Source organism: Humulus lupulus, chromosome 8, assembly GCF_963169125.1.
Source record: "Humulus lupulus chromosome 8, drHumLupu1.1, whole genome shotgun sequence".
Lineage (NCBI taxonomy): Eukaryota > Viridiplantae > Streptophyta > Magnoliopsida > Rosales > Cannabaceae > Humulus > Humulus lupulus.
The window spans coordinates 66,190,234-66,211,603 of record NC_084800.1 but is presented as its reverse complement, the minus strand read 5'-3'; the positions used below and the strand labels follow the sequence as shown (position 1 = coordinate 66,211,603).

The 21,370-nt window shown below is 42.5% G+C and overlaps 1 protein-coding gene across 1 annotated transcript; it reads left to right on the top strand.

The window, feature by feature from the left end:
• The first annotated feature begins 92 nt into the window (after positions 1–92).
• LOC133793848 (uncharacterized) lies at positions 93–2,024 on the top strand. Its single transcript, XM_062231102.1, has 2 exons — positions 93–1,443; positions 1,525–2,024. The coding sequence occupies exons 1-2, from the start codon at positions 1,410–1,412 to the stop codon at positions 1,998–2,000; spliced, it is 510 nt and encodes a 169-aa protein (XP_062087086.1). The 5' UTR covers positions 93–1,409; the 3' UTR covers positions 2,001–2,024.
• Positions 2,025–21,370: the final 19,346 nt, after the last annotated feature.

Below are 21,370 nucleotides of genomic sequence, written 5' to 3'. Positions count from 1 at the left end.
AATACCATTATTTCAACCGTCCTCGTAAGTACCTTCTACTCTCAGCTCGTAAGTTGATTCCTGATTAGCTTCTTTTATTCGTTCCTGACTTAGAAACTATCATGCAGCCATTTTCGCGAGGACGACCAAGTCAGTGACCCTTGGGGGTCAATATGAGACCTTGGCGAGGCTCCCCCCAAGTGAAAAGGATTATCGCCAGCTCGTGTCCGACGAGACGATGCTGGCGTGTAAGTTAATTTCTCCGGGCCAGACTCTGGCCTTGAGGAGACCGCGGACCATCCTCGCTGCTCGCGAGATGACGCCCATTCCCGAGGAGGAGGCCGCGGGCGAGGATGAGGACGAGGAGGATGAGGTGCCCCTCGTGCGGCGGAAACGGGCTCTGGAGGTCTCCCAAGAAGTAAATGTGGAGAGGGCCCAGTCTGGGGCAGCAGCCGGCCCCTCCGGCCAAGGTAATCCTTATTTATTTAGGGATTTAGATAGGGCCACTGCAGACTTAAGGCTTGCTAGGTTTAATCCCAGCCAAATCGTTCACCGCCACCGAACAGACCTAGACCGCAACATCACTTTACTCCAATGTGTTGACCAGCTCGTGATGCGTAATGAGATGGATTGCCCTAGGGGAACGGTAGTTGTAGACAACACCCTAGCCTTTAGGTCGACCTTCTTTGAGGAGTATGAAACCAAGCTTAGGTTGTGGCCCTCCCTCCTGGAGGTTGTAGTAGCTCTGGGTCTTAGGTAGTACGTAGAGGAGTCCAGTCCCGAGGCAGATCCGGACCCAGAGCCTCTTCTAGCTCGCGAAATCGTTATCTTAGACTCCCCTGCTGAAGCTCCGGGGCCGGAGGTCGTGACCATAGATTCCTCCTCAAGCTCGGAGGGTAGGACCCCTTTCAATACATACTTGAGCTTTGTTTTCTTCTTTTTTTTTTTTGCACAAATATTTTTACATGTTTATCAATGCTTTGTCTTTGTTTCAATAGAGATGTCGCAGGCCGGGGATGACAACTTGCGGGCCATGTTGCAGGGGGGAAATCCTCCCTCCGGGCTCTTGGTAAAGAGGCTCCAGTTGACGAAGAAGGCTGTTGGGACATCCTCTAAGTCCCCGGTTAAGGGGAAAATCCTAGGCCCTTCTGCCACTGAAAAGGTGCCTCCACCCCCTCCTGCCGCAGAGAAGATGGCTCCACCTCCAACGACGATCTCCCGTCCCTGCTCGGGAAAAGGAGGTGGTCGTTGGGACCTTGCCAACTACGCCCCCCGAGGTGCGCGTCCCGGTCAACCCCCGGGCCTTGGAGAAAATCCCCGATGTCTTTCGGGGGACGGTCTACGAGATTGCGAGCTACACCGTGGACCACTATTACAACGCCACCCTGAGGGACCTGCGGGAGATCGAGACGAGGAGTCTTGAGAACGTGATGGAGTCTTCATTGGGGATGACCCTCACGGTAAGTAAGCTATACCATTCGTTTATTTTCATTTGCTTTATTTCTAAGGCATCTGCCTTACACATTTTTTCTTTCTTGCAGGCAGCTTTGGCTCTTCATCGGAGCATATCCCGATCTAGGGCCAAGCTTGAGGAGATGAGGAGCGAGCATCAGACTGCCCTGGCCGCCCTTGCGACAGACCAGAAACAGGAACAGGATGCCAAAGACACCCTGGCAACCGTGCAGGCTGAGCTGGACGCATCTCGACCTAAGTTGCTGGAGGCCGAGTCCACCAAGGTCGCCCTGGATGCCGCGAGGGTGGAACTTGAAGAAGCTAAGGCTGCTCTTGCGGCGGAGAAGGCGACCTCCACCACCTCCATGGAGAACATGTTGTACCATTGTTGGGCCTTCAACCCAGATGGTGACTTTTCCTTCTTGGGGACGAAAGCGTGGGAGTCCTTCCTGGGGAAGTTCAAAGCTCGCCTCCAACAAGAGGCGCCCTCCGAGTTTGAGGAAACTCCGGCCACAATTGAGCAGGACGGCGAGGTGGTGACTTCAATAGAGCGACCCGGCGGGGCCTAGGAATTTTCTCCTCCTCCTTTATCGTTTATTGATTTTTGGAACTTTATGTGATGAGGTTTTTTCACCTCGAGACAATTGATTTCTTCAACTTTATTTTTAATTGATTTACATCTTTTTGCCTCTATCTCATTTCTCTTCTATGCATTTGGTAATAATCTTAGTTTCTGTTGGTGTTGAGATTGACACTTTATGTTCTTCTGGGAAGAAACATGCTAATCAACTCGAACCAACTCCTAAGACAAGTCCTGGCTGCATCCAGGACATTAATTTAAAAACTTAGTTCACGTCAATCCTTTATCAATATCTCATGCTTTTTAAGAAAAACATCGATCAATTAATTTGAATTAACTTCTAAGTTTTTTTAAGACCTGGTTAAATCCAGTACATTAATTTGAAAACTTAGTTCGTGTTAATCCTTTATTAATATCTCGTGCTTTTTAAGAAAAACATCGATCAATCAATCTTGAACTAACTTCTAAGTTTTAGGACCTGGTTGAACCCAGGACATTAATTTGAAAACTTAGTTCGTGTTAATCCTTTATCAATATCTCGTGCTTTTTAAGAAAAACATCGATCAATCAATTTTGAACTAATTTCTAAGTTTTAGGACCTGGTTGAATGCAGGACATTAATTTGAAAACTTAGTTCGTGTTAATCCTTTATCAATATCTTGTGCTTTTTAAGAAAAACATCGATCAATCAATTTTGAACTAACTTCTAAGTTTTAGGACCTGGTTGAATCCAGGACATTAATTTGAAAACTTAGTTCGTGTTAATCCTTTATTAATATCTTGTGCTTTTTAAGAAAAACATCGATCAATCAATTTGAATTAACTTCTAAGTTTTTTAGGATGACCTGGTTATATCCAGGATACAACTTAGTTCACATTAATCCTTAATCGATATCTCGTGCTTTTTAAGAAAAACATCGATCAATCAATTTGAATTAACTTCTAAGTCTTTAGGATGATCTGGTTGTATCCAGGACATATGCCCCCCAAGTAATTAGGAAAGGGTCTTTCGTGGTTACTTGACATTACATCCACAAATATACACAATAATGAAGAAAGATTTAATTCTCATTACTTAATAAACAAAAGATGGCCTTTCTGATTAAGCCTTACAAAGGTATTATTGATAATATTTCTTCAAATGGGTAGTGTTCCAAGTTCGTGGGACTGCTTCTCCATTAAGTCGAGCTAACTTGTAGGTTCCTTCCTTTATGACCTCGGTTATTTGGTATGGCCCTTCCCAGTTCGGTCCCAATACTCCGTCTTTGGGATCTTTACTGGCTAAGAAGACTCTTCTGAGGACCAGGTCGCCAATGCTAAAGGCACGTTTTCTGACCTTTGAGTTGAAATAACGAGTGACCTTTTGCTGATAATGCGCGAGCTGTAGCTGTGAATCTTCTCGTCTTTCATCTATTAGATCGAGGGACGCGCAGAGAAATTCGTAATTGCAGTCCTGGTCAAATGCCTAGACTTTATGCGAGGCTACCTTTACTTCGACAGGAAGGACTGCCTTACTCCTGAAAGCTAGGGAGAAAGGAGTATAACCCGTCGGCGTTCGATATGAGGTTCGATATGCCCACAATACCTGGGGGAGCTGTTCTGGCCAGACTCCCTTGGCTTCGTCCAGTCTTTTCTTAAGGCTCCCCTTTAGCGTCTTATTGACGGCCTCGACCTGCCCATTTGCCTGGGGATAGGCCACAGAGGAGAAGCTTTTTACAATGTCGTGCCTCTCACAGAACTCGGTGAAGAGGTCGTTGTCAAACTGCGTTCCATTATCTGATACGATCTTCTTTGGCAGCCCGAATCGGCAGATAATGCTTTTGACCACGAAGTCGAGGACTCTTTTTGAAGTGATTGTTGCCAAGGGCTCTGCTTCTGCCCACTTGGTGAAGTAGTCGATAGCCACCACCGCATAATGGACTCCTCCCTTTCCAGTAGGGAGGGCGCCAACCAAGTCGATTCCCCAGACCGCGAATGGCCACGGGGACGAGATCATCTTCAGCTCGACTGGGGGAGCTTGGGCAACTGTGGCGAATCACTGGCACTTGTCACATTTTTTGACGTAAGAGATCGAGTCCTTTGACAGAGTGGGCCAGTAGTATCCTTGCCTTAAGATCTTCAGGGCCAAGCTTTGCCCCCCAGTGTGATCTTCGTAAAAGCCCTCGTGCACTTCCTGCAAAATGGTCTTCGCTTCGCCTGGCAGAACACATCGTAGGAGGGGTAGAGAGTGTCCACGCCGGTATAATATCCCATCTACCACTGTATACCTTGGAGCCTGGTAAAGTACCCGCCTTGCGTCATTACACTCTTCAGGTAACTTTCCTGCTGTGAGATATTCGAGGATGAGGGTCATCCAGGTCGGTCTGGCGTTGATCATCTCAACCTCCGCCCCGACTTCCTCTATGCTTAGTTTCTCCAAGAACTCTACCGGCACTAACCCCAGAGTCTCCGTCTCCCCGGAGGTAGCGAGCTTTGCGAGGGCGTCTACGTTGGCATTCTGCTCCCGAGGTATATGCTCGATTGAGCCACGCCCGAATGCAGACAGCTCACTCTTTACCTTCGCCAGGTAAGCAGCCATCTTAGTTCCCCGTGCTTGGTATTCACCTAGCACCTGGTTTACCACGAGCTTGGAATCGTTGTAACACTTAACGGAGCTGGCCTTCAGCTCCTGGGCCACCCTTAGCCCAACCAGTAAAGCTTCGTATTTAGCCTCGTTGTTGGATGCCTTGAATCTGAATCTCAACGCCGAGTGGAATCTATGTCCTTCTGGGCATATCAAAATGATTCCATCCCCGGAGCCGTTCTCGTTAGATGAGCCATCCACGAAGACCTTCCATGAGGTATGGACTAAGGAGGCCTGGGGTGAATCTTTCACAGGATCTTCTCGGAATCCTATGCATTCTGCCATAAAATTAGCTAGGGCCTGGCTTTTTATTGCAGTTCGCGGTGTATACAAAATTTCGAACTGGCTGAGCTCAATAGCCCACTTCAACAGACGTCCCGATGCTTCAGGTTTTTGCAAAACCTGCCTTAAAGGTTGATCGGTTATGACATGTATTGAGTGGGACTGGAAATACGGCCTGAGATTTCGGGAGGCCGTAATGAGATAGAAAGTCATCTTTTCCATCAACGGATACCGAGACTCAGCTCCGAGAAGCCTCTTACTGATGTAATAGACTGGCTTCTGAGATCGGTTTTCTTCTCTGACCAATACGGCACTAGCTGCATCTTCTGTGACGACTAGGTAAAGGAAAATAGGCTTTCCTGCCGTTGGTTTGGACAATACGGGTGGCTCGGATAAATGAGCTTTCAGGTCGAGGAAGGCACGCTCGCACTCCTCAATCCATTCGAACTTCTTATTCCCCCGGAGCAGGTTGTAGAATGGCAGACACTTGTCGGTAGACTTAGAGATAAACCGATTAAGGGTCGCCACCCTTACTGTCAGGCCTTGAATGTCCTTTCACGACCAAGGTGAGGGCAGTTCGAGCAACGACCTGATCTTATCGGGGTTTGCCTCGATTCCTTCCGTATTGACAATGAAACCAAGGAATTTCCCTGATGCGACCTCGAAAGTGCACTTCTGCGGGTTAAGCCTCATGCCGTATTCTCTCAGTATCTTAAAGCATTCCTCCAGGTCGGGAACATTGTTATCGGCAGTTTTTGACTTGACCAGCATGTCGTCAACGTACACTTCCATGTTCTTCCTGATCTGGTTGGCAAACATCCTGTTGACCAACCTCTGGTATGTAGCTCCGGCGTTCTTTAGCCCGAATGGCATGACCTTGTAACAATAAACGTTGGTTAGGGTCATGAAGCTAGTGTGCTCCTGGTCCGCTGGATTCATGGCGATCTGATTATAGCCTGAATATGCATCCATAAAGGACATGAGCTCGTGCCCCGCCGTGGCGTCTACCAATTGGTCGATCCTTGGCAAGGGGAAACAGTCTTTGGGGAAAGCTTTGTTCAGATCAGAGAAGTCGATGCAGGTCCGCCATTTCCCGTTGGGCTTCGGGACCAACACAGGATTGGCGACCCAGACCGGGAACTTAGCTTCGCGGATAAAGCCGTACTTTAATAGCCGGGTTACCTCCTCTTCTAAGGCTTCAGCTCGGGTTGTTCCTAGGCGCCTCTGTTTCTGGGATTTCGCAGACACGCTTTTATTCAAATGGAGGGTGTGCATGATGACGCTCGGACTGATCCCCACCATGTCCTCATGAGACCATGCGAACACGTCCAGGTTCTCCTGCAGGAACTTAATCAGCTCCTCCTTCCTCTCGCCACATAGATTTTTCCCGAGCTTTACCATCCGCGAGGGATTCTGTGGATCGATATTTACCTCCTCGAGCTCTTCGATAGCTTGGAGCTCGGATTTATCCTCGCCTATTTTGGGGTCAATATCATCACTTAAGATGATATTTTCCCCTTCGGCATTCTGAGGTTTTTCAATCTCAAGATTAGGCACGAGTTCCTGAGATTCCTCATTTCCACCTTGGACGGTCATCGTTAACTGCCTGGGTTTTAATTTTCCCTTCATAAAAATGTTGTAGTATTCCCTGGCAGAAAGTTGATCGCCACGGACCGTGCATATCCCCGTGGAAGAGGGGAATTTTAGCGCGAGGTGGCGGATGGAGGTAACGGCTTCAAACGCTATTAGTGTAGGTCGAACCAAAATGGCATTGTACGCGGTGGGACAATCGATGACCACAAACTCGAGGAGTTTCGAGACTGTCCGAGGTCCCTCTCCCAAGGTGATCACCAGCTCAATCGTTCCTATTTCCGTCGATCCTTCTCCAGAGAATCCGTAAAGCATCATGGAGGTGGCTTTCAGCTCGGTGACAGACAAACCCATCTTTTCCAGCGTGGATCGGAACAGTAGGTTTACCGAGCTCCCATTATCGACTAGCACTCTCCTAACCCCCCGATTAGCGAGCAGTACAGCTATGACCAGAGGGTTGTGATGAAGGAACTGGACGTGGCTGGCATCTTCTTCAGTAAATATGATTGGTTGCCTCTCCAATCGTTTCTGCTTTGGTAGATGCTGCTCAAGGACGAACTCCACTCCATTATGAGCCTTAAGTTCGTTGACGTATCTCTTTTAGGCACCTCTGCTCGTGCTAGCCAGATGGGGACCTGCAGAGATCGTGGGAATCTCTCCTCCTATCACGGGAGGAGGGACGTCCTGATCTACCCGAGAACCAGGCTGACTGACCGGGACTTCGGAGCTGGATGGCCTATGGGAACTCTATTCCGCGCATACTGAGCCAAGGGTCCGGCTCTAATGAGAGTTTCGATCTCATCCTTTAGGTGTCTACAATCATCGATATTGTGGCCAATGTCGTTGTGGAACCGAAAAAACTTGGAAGGGTCTCGCTTACTTTTCTGGTGATTTAACGGTTCGGCTTCTTCCAGGGGAGGCGAGCAGAATTTGCTAGGAAGATGTTCTCCCTAGAGTGGGTGATCTCGGTATAAGTCGCGTAGACCGGCTTAAATTTTTCTATGGACTTGTTCTTCTTTGGGCCATGCTGGTTGCCCTCACTGCTCCCCTTTCTCTTGCCTCCACCAAACTGGTTATTCTGTGTAACGGTCTGGGTCGCTGTCACGACCTCCGTTCCCACTCCAGCGGGTTGTTCAGGGGCCTGGCTGGTTCCCGTGACTGATGCTCGCGCCTCCTCCAGGTTCATTTACGGTGCTGACTCCCTTCCTTTGTATCTCTTCCCAGAGTCCTCCCCCGACGAGGATTCCAGTTCTCAAATCCATGAGCTTGGAGCTATCATCTGCGTCTCTGGCACAAGCAGCGACGTTCGCGAATCTGCTCAGGTAAGCCTTCAGAGGCTCATCGGGTTGCTGCCTTACGTTTGCCAGGGTGTCGGCCTTGACGCGGGCAGCCTGGGAAGCTCGGAATGCTCTCTTGAAGTCAGCAGAGAAAGTTTTCCACGAGCTGATTGACTGCTTCTTACTCTATTTGAACCATTGTCTAGCCGGCCCAGTCAAGGTGGAAGGGAATATTAGACACCTCAGCTCGGGACCAATGTTGTGGGCCATCATCAAGGTATTGAACATGCTCAGATGATCTCACGGGTCCCCGTCTCCATTGAACTTGGACAAGTGAGGTATACGGAAACCAGGTGGATACGTCGTTGCTACTATGCTGGGGGCGAAGAGCTCAAGTTCGTCCCTGAATCATATTCATCCTTTTCTTTTCTGATAAGAGTTTCCTCATCAGCTTCTCCATCTGAGCCAGATGCTCAAGGGTTTTGTCCTGATTTCCCTGGTTGTTCCGAGGCTGTTCAACAACACCGGATCCATTGTACGCGTTTGGCGGGTTATTGTCCCTCTTATCTTGAGATATGTTATATGGGACGTTCCCGCTGTTGCGTACTTCGGACAGGTCTTCCCTTTGGTGAGCACGGCTGTCGTTTCCCAATGGGTCTCCCCTTTGAGAGTTTAGACGATCTCGGAGGTCGCCCCTCGGGGCGGCCTGAGGACTTTGCACCGAGCTCAAGCATTGGCGCAGGTCTCCGCCGGAAAGGTCACTTTGACGGCTTCTGATCCAATAGCTCCCATTTGAGAAGCTTGGAGCCCGCCTCTGGGGATGAGGATCCAGGACTTCTCTGGGCACTCGACTATGATGGGAAGGTCCGACGGAAGGAGGATTTCTCCTAGTGCTCCCATGAGCCGGAATGTCTCAGACTGGCCGGGGAGGAGACAGGTATCTTATTGGTGAAGGAGGATGCCTAACCGGAGATGCGATCCTAGTCCCGTCAGGGCGGATCAGGTTAGGTCATGGCCGCTCCGCTCTACCATCCTCCGCATCCTGTGCTCGGCGGTCTGAGCGGGGTGCAGGACGGCTGGCTGGGGCGGGCTGTCGCTGTGAGACCTCCCCGATTCTCCTTCGTGAGCTCGCTCGAGCCCTCCTGGGCGCGCTCGAGGGTGGAAGTGAGCTGGGAGTTGAGGTCCGGACCGATCGGCTGTACTGTTGCTCGGTCCTAGGTAGTTCTTCAAAAGTGGTCTCTCGGTGGTGCGATGTGGGAGTAGAGTTTGATGTCGGGGGTCTGACCGACTGGCTGGGCCTGGACCGATTACCCCAGCGGGACTTATGAGTCTCGCCTTGCCTCTTTTCGAAATTAGCGTCGGTTGTAAGAGGGGGTAGTCGGGCCAAAACCTGTTGAATCTGCTAGTTAGCTTTCGCCAACTGACTCCTCAGCTGTGCATTTTCCATTTCCACCGCCGTGTAAAAATCTGGGTTCGGATTGGGTGGCCAGGGAGCCAAACTTCCAGTGTCATGTTGGCCTATTGGCTGCTTGCCCGGCCATTGCTGAACCTCAGGTTACTGATCATCGAAAATGGTGGCATGATGGGCCTCCTACCCATCACGTTGGTCCGCTTCGTTACCATGTCTTGAGCGAGTGACTACCATGGTTGGGTATTTGCGATAGCACCAATCTAACAGCTCTCAACGAAAGCACCAAACTGTTGACGCGGTTCTTCGACAACAGATAATTAATAGAATAAAGAGTGGGATTAGTGCTAAATAATGAACCGTAATAGACGAATGATCTCAAAGTAAAATGATAACACGACTACTTTTTTAGGTGGTTCAAAGGTTAAAATCCTTCTAGTCCACCAGCAAATATTATTGCTATCTTTCTGATATTCTTTACAGAGTATTTCTTTACAAAATAGAATCCAACCCCTTGCAACTCTCAGGGTCTCCATATTTATAGGGAGATGGCACTTGGGGGTTGGCAAAGGAGGTCATCCCGTGACCTTCTTACCCATCATGTCACTTTTGTGACATTCATGATTAATTCCTAAAACGTAACAATGAAGTGTGGTCTAATCAATAGGTAAGGGGGATAATGGGCCGCACGGCCCAATCCAGTCGTGGGTGCCTGAACACGAACGTTTATTCTGTGTGTCCGAGAATTTAGGGATGGATCAGACACGTGATGTCTGATATATGCATGTTTACATTGCATGGTTGACTTTATAAGGGGTCAGAGGTGCCAACTCAAGCTCACACCTCGAGCTTGATGTACTCTCAGCTCGTGGTGTCCATACTCCTGACCCGAATCCTCAGTAATCTCATTAAGCCTTTGGTTACCTCGAGCTAAAGAGGTAGGACTTGGTAACAGCAGCTCCGGGTACGTGACATCCACGTGGCTGATATAATTATGCAATTTCTCAGCTCGCTAATAGCCCGTGGATATTTAGGGCGTACAATATATATTCTCCTCTGTACCTTTATTAAATTCAAGGAATGAAATACAATTTACAACTTTCCTTCTTCATCTTCTATCTCGGTATCAGAACCACGAATGGCGTCGTGCATGGCGTCGCCTGGCAACTCCTCCGTCACTCCCATCGGTGGTCCTGGTGATTCCACTCTGGCAGAAACAAACGCAACTCCTGGGTCCTCTGATAATGGCTCCCTTACAAATCTCCCTCTTCCGAACTTCCCTTCCGTTAGTTAGCCATTGGCAGTCAAGCTTGATGACCACAACTTCATGATTTGGCAGAATCAGCTCCTAAACATCATTATCGCAAATGGGTTAGAAGATTTTGTCGATGGTTCCCATCCGTGCCCTCTCAAATACTCCGATGCTCACTCTACCCAACTCAATCATGAATATATTACTTGGCAGAGGTATAATCGTTTACTTATGAGTTGGATCTATGCATCTATTAATGAATCTATGCTTGGAAAAATTGTTGGGTACTCTACTTCTTATGAAATATGGCAGGCTCTAGCACAAATGTTTGCTACCTCGTCTTTTGCTCGATTGTCTGATCTGCGTACTCAACTTCAGAATACACGGAAAGTTGGTTTGAGTGCTCTTGCTTATATTCATAAATTTCGTTCTCTTTGCACCACTCTCGCTGCTGCTGGTGATCCGGTCAGTTATATAGATCAGTTAATTTACTTGTTCAATGGGCTCAGAAGGGAGTATAATGCCTTTGTTTCACCCATTCAAGCTCGCCCTGAAAAACCCCCAATCAAAGAGGTTTTTAGTCTACTTCTTGCTTACGATGCTCGTTTAGATCGTCAAAGTGCAGCTGATACTTTGAGTTCCCTTCAAGCGAATGTTGCCAACCTTCATCCTCCTCATTCGCCTCACCAAAAACCCAAACAGCCCTATCGTCCATCCTTCCCATCCCAATTTCCTCACAGACAGCCTTTTCGTCCTTCTTTTCCCACTTCCCCATCTACCCTTCGCCCACAACCTCGTCCATGTTTCCAAATCTGCAAAAAACCCGGGCATACCGCTAATATCTGTTATCACCGTTCTAATCTTCAGTATCAACCTTCCCCTCCTCCCTCTCGTCCATTCATGCTTATTTCACCCAACCGTCCCAGCCTCCTCTTTTACCTAACCCCCCCCCCCCCCCCCCCCATGACTCCCGTTGCTACTCCTCATACTGTTGCTGATCCTAACTGGTATCTCGATTCAGGGGCTTCACATCATTTCACACCTGATTTAAACATGCTTGAGGCTGCTCAACTGTACCTTGGTAATGATCAAATCGTTGTTGGTAATGGTAAGTGTGTTTCTATTTCTCATGTGGGTACTGCTTCTTTCTCTGCCTCTCCCATTCCCCTTAAGCTTACTCGTGTTTTTCATTCTCCTCGAATTTCCAAAAATTTGTTAAGTGCATCTCGTCTCTGTCATGACAATCAAGCATTTGTTGAATTTTATCCCTCTTATTTTTTTGGTTAAGCATCAGGTTCACAAGCAGGTCCTCCTTCGCAGAATTCTTGATCGAGGGATTTATCGTGTCTGCTCTCCTCTTTTAGCCAGTGCCTCCTCTCCTTTCTATCTTTGTTTTGCTTCTACTCATGATCCTGCGCTCTGGCATTCGCGCTTAGGCCATCCCTCACATGATATTGTTAATTCAGTTTTATCAATTTGTAATCTATCTATTTCCAAGAAATACTCAGTTTCAGTTTGTCGCTCATGTCAATTAGCTAAGTCGCATAGACTTCCCTTTTCTAACTCTGTATCCAAGGCTTCTCTGCCTTTTGAATTAATACACACTGACATTTGGGGTCCCTCCCCTTCTTTGGCTATTACTGGAGACCGTTATTTTTTATTATTTGTTGATGATTATTCCGGTTTTACATGGTTTTACTCACTCAAATCCAAAGATGAAGTATATAAAAAATTCATCCTTTTTCAGAAAATGGTTACCACTCAATTTAATTCTACTATTAAACGTATTCGTTTGGATTGGGGCGGCGAATACCGCTCGTTATCTTCCTTCTTCTCCAAACTTGGAATTCTTCATGAATTGTCCTGTCCTCATACTTCCCAACAGAATGGGCGTGTTGAGCGCAAACATCGGCATGTGGTCAAAACTGGGTTGGCTCTCCTTGCTCACGCATCCATGCCACTTATCTTATCAATCGCCTACCCACCCGAGTCTTGAACCTTTCTTCTCCCTATGCTGTCCTCTACAATAAACTTCTTTCCTACTCTCATTTTCGTGTATTCGGATCTGAATGTTACCCTTTTCTTCGTCCATATAATGTCCATAAATTTTGACTTTCGTTCTCATCCTTGTGTCTTTCTTGGCTACAGCTGCCAACACAAAGGCTATCTCTGCCTACATCGTGACATTTGTCGCCTCTACATTACTCGCCATGTTGTCTTCAATGAGTCCACCTTCCCTTTTCAGTGTACTATTCCCCGCTCTATCGCTCATGTCTCTCTTCCATCTATTTCTTCCCTACCTTTTCCCCCTCTGACTGCCCCTCTTTCTTCTTCTTTGAGTTCCTCTCTCCCTCGTCCTGATATTTCTACTCCTTTGTCCTCTCCTTCTCCCCTCATTGTTTCCCCTATGTCTTCCTCCTCTGCTTCTTCTTCCTTGTCTCCTCCCACCAAACATTTAGTTCCTCTTCCTCCCCGTCCACATGGAAATAGAAATGTACCTATTAATGATCATTCCATGGTAATTAGAGCAAAATCTAGTGTGTTTAAACCTCGTGTGTTTTTTAGTGTTGCTGTAGGTATTCCCGTGGAACCATCGTGCCATACTAAAGCCTCAAAATGCGCTTAATGGCGTGCTGCTATGGCCACTGAATTTATGGCTCTGAAATAGCAAGGCACCTGGACTCTTGTCCCTTGTCCTATTGGCTCTAAGGTCATTGGCTGCAAATGGGTTTATCGGATTAAACTAAATTCTGATGGTTATGTGGATCGTTTCAAAGCCCGCCTTGTGGCAAAGGGTCATCACCAAACTGCTAGAGTTGATTTTCATGAGACTTTTTCCCCTGTTATAAAGCCTGCTACTATTAGACTACTTCTCAGCATCGCTATTTCCTCTCACTGGACTATTACTCAGCTTGATGTCCAAAACGCTTTCTTACATGGCGATCTCACTGAAGAAGTATTTATATCCCAACCTCAAGGTTTTATTGACCCTTCCCAACCTGATTATGTGTGTCGATTGGCAAAGTCATTATACGGGTTAAAACAGTCGCCACGGGCCTGGTTCTTAAAACTTAGCAATGCATTACTATCTTGGGGTTTTGTTGCTTCCAAAGCTGATGGCTCTCTTTTTATACATCGATCTGCAACTGCCACTTTGTTTCTCCTAGTATACATTGATGACATTATTCTCACAGGTTCATGTTCATCTGCCATTTTCGAGCTAATGACTTACCTTCGTTCTCAGTTTGCTATCAAAGAGCTTGGTCCGCTCCATTTTTTTCTGGGCATTGAAGTTCATCGCTCTCCAGGCGGTCTTCATTTGAATCAGGCCAAATATATCCGGGATTTACTCTCTAAGACAGGTCTACTTGATTCCAAGCCTTTATCTACTCCCATGGCTCTTGGTTCGCTGTCTCTTCACGATGGGGATCCTTTTCCCAACGCCACTGAGTATCGCAGTATTATTGGCGCCTTACAATACTGCACTTTCACACGGCCTGATATTTCTTTCTCCGTCAACAAACTCTGCCAATTTCTGCATGCATCGACTACTACTCATATGCAAGCTACCAAGCGCATTCTTTGTTACCTCAAAGGCACCGGTCATCTTGGACTCTTGCTCCAGCCAAACAATGATCACACACTTTATTGCTATACCGATGCTGATTAGGCTTCCTGCCCTGATGACCGTCGAAGCACCAGTGCTTACTGTACTTTTCTTGGCCAGAATCTTATTTCATGGTCTTCCGCTAAACAGAAGGTTGTGTCCCGGTCTAGCACGGAATCAGAATATCATGCTTTGGCTAATGGTGCTGTTGAGATCTCTTTGTTAGAATCCTTATTGACTGAGTTGTCTCTGCCACTTTCTACTCCACCTATTTTGTACTGTGAAAACATCAGCACCATTCATTTGGCTTTAAACCCTGTTCTTCATGCACGCACAAAACATGTCGAAATTGACTATCATTTTGTTCGTGAGCGTGTGTTGCATCGATCTTTTGCTGTGGTTAACACTCCATCTCAGTCTCAACTTGCCGACTACCTCACCAAGCCACTTGTTACTTCTCAGTTTCAGGATTTTCGAACCAAACTCACTGTGCTGCCTCGCCTCGTGAGTTTGAGGGGGGATGTTAAACCATAATTACACTATAATTAATTACCAGTTTTTATTACTGTTAGTTGTGGTCCCTTTGATGTGTGACACGTTATCCATTCCTCTGTTAGTGAATCCAATGGCTCAAATGAGTACTGATGTAATATATATATATTCTCCTCTGTACCTTTATTAAATTCAAGGAATGAAATACAATTTACAACTTTCCTTCTTCATCTTCTATCTTTCATTAACACTCTGAAGTATCCATAGGTTACCAGCTACTTTGTGGTAAACCGACCTAAACTGATCTCCTTTCCCATCCAAAATCAATGCCCTCAAATCGCAAGTCCATCCAGCTTATTATGACGGTGATATTGGGATTCCCAGTGTTTGCCTCATCCGTCAGTTGACAATTTATATGAGTACTGGAACTTGGTCAAATCTTGTTGACTATTGAGGAAATTAATTGCTCTCAAATTATAATCGTTTGTCACCATCTCAATGGTTGAGGGTACTTTACTTGCTTCGTAACTTAACGACTTAGACACCACCTGCAACTCGTCAATGCATCAAGGTTCAGTTACCGAAATATGAAAAAGATAACGGGGTGAAGACGAGTCTAGTTTTCAGGATTTAGGTGCATGGGGTTAGGATTTTGCGGGTTTCGGATAGGGAAACTTTGGTAGAGAAATTATAGTAAATGACCCAAAATATTAGCATTAAGAAGCTAATGTCCTCATTTTTAAAATTATAGAGAAATGATAATTTTACATTATTGATTACCTAAATTGCAATTTTTTTTAATTTTTATTTATTTATTTAGGAGTTTATAACTTTAATATAGTGGTATATGTATATTAGTTTTGTTTAATTATTTTTTATTTTAAAGTTATATTGATTTTTTAAGTTATTTATGGGTTGTTGGTATATTATCTTTCAACTAATGTATATATTTTTTGTGATATGGTATATAATTTTTTTTTTAATGATATTTAGTTTCTATCTTATTAGACATAATGATAGTATATAATTTTGTATCATGATATATACATTTTAATGGTAGTATATAATTTTGTTAGCGTAGTATATACATTTTTTAGTAATAAGTTTTGTTAGTATATTATTTTTTAACTCAGTATATGTATTTTGTGATATGATATATTATTCAACAACCCATAAAAAACGAAAAAAAAATCAAAATAACTTTAAAATAAAAACTAATTAAATAAAACTAATATACATATACCATAATATTAAAATATTTAGAACAAAATAGTAATTTACTAAAGGACATGTTTGATAATATGTAATATTAAAGAGGTCATTATGCTATTTTATTACTACAAAATTAAAAACATGGACATTTACTTACTTTCACATACTATTATGAGTCATTTTGTACCAAGTCCCAATGTGGTATCGAACCCTCCCGAATTTTTTGAATTTTCGGATAATTTTGGGTTTCGGGTTTTAGGTAGGGTCCATTGGGAGGGATCGAGTTTTGGGTTGGTTGGGCCGAAAATGGATTTTGGGCCGTTTATGGGCCTTGGTAAAAGTTTTTCAAAAATACCATTTTTTGACACTTTTTTTTACTTTTGGCATATTTTCTTGCCAAAAAAAGATAGAAAAAATTTAATTTTGGGCCGTTTATGGGCCTTGGTAAAAGTTTTTCAAAAATACCATTTTTTGACACTTTTTTTACTTTTGACATATTTTCTGGCCAAAAAAAGATAGAAAAAATTTACAAATTATGAAAAATGCATAATTTCTAAAGGCTTGTTAAGTTGACTTTAAAAGAAAAATCATGAAGCATAAGTTATAGAATAGAAATGTTGTGATTTTAATGCATTTTAAGAAACAAGTTACAAAAGAAATATAGTTAAAGTGTTATCAATCGCCTACCCACCCGAGTCTTGAACCTTTCTTCTCCCTATGCTGTCCTCTACAATAAACTTCTTTCCTACTCTCATTTTCGTGTATTCGGATCTGAATGTTACCCTTTTCTTCGTCCATATAATGCCCATAAATTTTGACTTTCGTTCTCATCCTTGTGTCTTTCTTGGCTACAGCTGCCAACACAAAGGCTATCTCTGCCTACGTCGTGACATTTGTCGCCTCTACATTACTCGCCATGTTGTCTTCAATGAGTCCACCTTCCCTTTTCAGTGTACTATTCCCCGCTCTATCGCTCATGTCTCTCTTCCATCTATTTCTTCCCTACCTTTTCCCCCTCTGACTGCCCCTCTTTCTCCTTCTTTGAGTTCCTCTCTCCCTCGTCCTGATATTTCTACTCCTTTGTCCTCTCCTTCTCCCCTCATTGTTTCCCCTGTGTCTTCCTCCTCTGCTTCTTCTTCCTTGTCTCCTCCCACCAAACATTTAGTTCCTCATCCTCCCCGTCCACATGGAAATAGAAATATACCTATTAATGATCATTCCATGGTAATTAGAGCCTTATCATCGCGCCACGCGTCCCAAAGCAGCCCTTCTCCTCCTTGTGCCACCTGTCCAAACCATCTTCAATTTCCCCCGGCCCCTCCACAGCTCCAGCATCCAGGCTTCTTCAGCTTCACCCAGCGGCCCAAACAATTCTAGCCCAGGCCCAACGCAAGAACAGCCCTTCAGCCTCCTTCAATGTACCTTCAGCCCAAACAAAGCCAGAAGGCCCAACACTCCCATACACCCAGCGTCCCAGCCGAGCTCCCTTCAGCCATGCGCCTAAACAAAACCAGCAGGCCCATCTGAAGCTCCCCAACGCAGGCAAGGCCCATCCGAAGCAGACCCACTCTCCTCCAGCCCGTTGACCCGGTCAACCAGCCTCTCCTTCAGCTCCAGCCGCCTACGTGGCGCCTCCCCATTGGCTGCAGATTGGGTCAATGGACAAGCTGCACCAGCCACCTTCTAGCCCAACTTTTGATGCACTTTGGGCCATGAACCTTCTATTTTGAGCTTTAAAGCTCATCTTTTTTTGTGTTTTTGAAAAAGAGCATTTTGACCATGCACCAAAATAACTAAGTTAATATTTATAATAAGATTTGGTTTTTCAAAATCATATTTTATTATTAATATTTCAGATTATTTTGTAAACCCCAAATTGTTGTTTAATTTCTTCTTAGTCATTTTCTCCCTCTATAAATAGGGACTCTTTTTTCACATTTACCATGTAATTTTTAGGTAGCAAAACTCTATCAAATTTTAGTCTCATTTCTCATATTTTCTCTCTAGAATTTCATGAGAATGTCTAGCATAATAGGCTAACATTCTTAGGAAGGTTATGATGATCCTATATGCACTATGACTTTGTTTGATATTTTTTATTCACCTTGTGCTTAAAGTTTATATATTTGAGTGATTTATTTTCTTTCATCTCTATTCCTTCATCTGGTTATGTATATTTATGTTTACTAATAGTATATAGATTTTGTCAAGCACTTTCTATGTATCATCAAATTAGTGAAAATAATATAGATAATATCTTTATCATTTTCTCCATCTCATTCATATATATTTACTTTTGCTAAATCTATATAGAATTATTCATGCTCTTTCTATGTATTTTATAAATAGTAAAAGTAATATTTGTGTTAGGTTTTATGTCCAATCTTTTATTGAATTATGGCCAATGGTATAATGTCATTTTTAGATTTCTCATAAGATTTATCTCATCTTTCTATGGTAAAGAATAGTAATCACTTGAATACACTTTTGTAAAATATATTTGTGCTTCAATGTTAAATCTTTCAAATAAATAGTTGGGATGTGAACTATCCATTTGTGTAATTTTTGTGAATCAAAGATCCAAATAAATAAGTATGCATATTTGTGACTCTTGATCCTTCCTATTTGTTACCTATTGTTACATCACACTTTAATCTATCTTTATTTCTAATCTCTAAATTTAAAAAACAACAAAAATATTACTTGTTCTATTTTTCTCATATTATTCATCTCTAAACTTTATTTATTGATTAACTTTATTTATTTGTCTCCTTGTGGAATCGACCGCCTGATCTATACTACAACCACCGCTTAGTGGATCCACGTTTTGGGCGTTAAATACTAACCAACTACACTAAACGGCAAAGTAACTGAAATTCCATTTTTAGTAATTACCAAATTAATTAAACCAAGTAAATTAATTAAAGTGCGGAATGGTAATTAACTGTTTACACAGATTATAGTTCTGTCGGGACAGAAACCAAACTTGTCACGACAGAAACTGAACACAATAAAAAGACAGTGCAAAACAATAAAGAACACAGCGAATTTTTACAAGGTTCAGAAATCCTTTCGGATAACCTAATCCTTGGGGCCACGCCCAGAGAATAAAACCAATTAATAAAGAATCACAAGTACAAAAACATTGACTTAAACAAAACAAGACTCCCTCTTGAGATTTGCCGCAACTTGTTGTACTTCTCTTCACTAATCTGATTTTGATTGAAACACTCAACCACTTGAACTCCCTTCAATGGTCAGCGAGTGCTTGCATCCTCCCGACGCAAGGCTTTGTAAAAGATCTTCTCCCGAAGACTACAAACGCTGTGTTCAAATTACAATGTGTATTCACTCATGAACATGGTATAAGCTCACCACTTAAAACTAAACACACATAATTCAACAAGATCACGTGAATACTTATGATCTTGAATACAAAGAAGAACTCTCAAATATTACAATAAAGCTCACGAATAATGCCCCAAAGAGTTCATCTTTCTCACTGCCTTTAGAGCCCTATTTATAGAGTCTTTTTCGTGCTCACAAAGGTAGAAAAAGAATTCTTCTAATAAAGCCAAGAATCGCAGAAGATATTCTTGATTGTCAAAGAGTTGCCTTATTTAGAAGATTCTGATCCAACAGATGCGATATCGGAGGGGCCAGCTCAGACCTGTGTTGGATCAAAACAAGCTCAAAAAGGAAACAATAATTAATGATATTAAAAACCAGTTTCCTGATTGTAATCCTTGAGCTGCACGAAAATACATCAGCAAATAATCCAATAATAACTTTGGGTAAGTACAGAATATTTGCAATGACCTTTGTTTCCTTATATGCTAAATAAGGAAGCATATTATTGATCAACAATTACACAAAAGGAAAGAGAGATTCCGAAAATTGGAATAAAGGAAACCAAATATTTTCCAATTAAAGCCGAAAAATATAAGAAAGGAAAAACAAATATTTCCGAAAATTATAATAAAAGGAAACAATTAAATCAACCATTTACTCTTTTAAGAAAAAAAAGATATTTCTATAAAAATGTCAATTATAGGATTTACAGTAGCAATATTTAATTATTCAATACTAGATAAAGGTAAAACAAAAGTTTTATTAATAAGTTTTACTTTCTCTCAATACATAAATATAAATATATATGAGTAATACGTGGTTTAATAACATGTGGTAAAGAGTTATTAATAAGTTTTGGTTTTAATTTTTTTTAAATATTTCAAAATCAAATAAAAATTTATTGTAAATTAAAAAATTATTAAAAAAATCGTTTTAAATTCATTTTAAATATGTAATTTATTAAAAATATATAAAACAAGAATAAAATAAACAAAATAAAGATTGTGTTCATCTTCGAACCTATTATTCTTCCCAATTGTGGTTATACACTAATTATCATACAAATAAATCTAAAATTAAAAAGAAAATCATTATGCTTAAAAATTGAAAATCTATTTTCAAAGTTTTATTTTCATTTCAGATTAAAAAAAAAAAAAATCAAAATTTGAGTTAAGGAGGACAAGTTGGTTCGCAGCTGAAGTGCAAGGAGTTAAAGGCCCAGATCTTGTGGTCTGGGATCTGGATTGCGGCGGAGGGCACTGAAAAAGGGTACATAAATAGCGGAGATATGAGATAGGGGCGAATAAGCTACATCTCTAATGGCTAAGAGCATTTATAATGTGAGCAACACTAAAAGTAACTTAAGTGGTCTCACTATAATTTTTTTAATAAATTTAACCAATAATATATATATGTATGAAAGCAACGTTATTTGGGCAACGTTGCCAATCTCTTTTTAAAAAAATCTCTTCCACCTCATCCACCTACCCTACTATTGACAAGCAATTCTCCAAACAACTCCTATTAAAGTTGCTCTAATTGGTTTCTGACCCTCTAGTTTGAATTGGTGATGCTTATCCTTAACTTTGAGATAAGTTTTGCCTTAAAATACAGTTTGAAGCCAAATGAGTTTCCACAAATGAAATGTACACCTTCATCCCAAATGTATGTTTCATTTGGAAAATAAATTGCCTTTTTTTTTTTTTTCATTTCAGAAGTACCTTAACAATGCATAATCTCTTTTAAGTTTTAATTTTATGTTAATGTTATTTTTTTAAAGTTTTCTTTATGTAATAAATTTGAATTTTATTTATAATTTAATTAAAATAATTATTTAAAAAAATGATTATTTCAAATAATTTTAATGTTTGTTATATTTTAAATAAAAGATAAATATTCTGAACCAATCAGAGATTGCCACATTTGTGTCTACCTGGCACTTAATGGTGCTATAATGTGATAAATTTAGGTGTTTTTGCCACTAGTTTATCAATATATTTACGTTTAATTATTAATTTTTATTTGACTTTTGTGCTCGAGAGAACTGCTATTCATTCCGATTGAAATACAACACGATCCAAATAGAGAGTTTTTACTTTTTAATTTGCCACGTCACAATCATTTCTTCCATTAGCGTATTTAATGACGACGTAAAAACAATTATATTGGTCAACGACATATAATGTAGTTAAAGCAACCTAAGCCCAAGTCTTAAAAAAACTAATAAGAAGAAGACCAGCTCACCTGAGCATAAATGAATCCTAT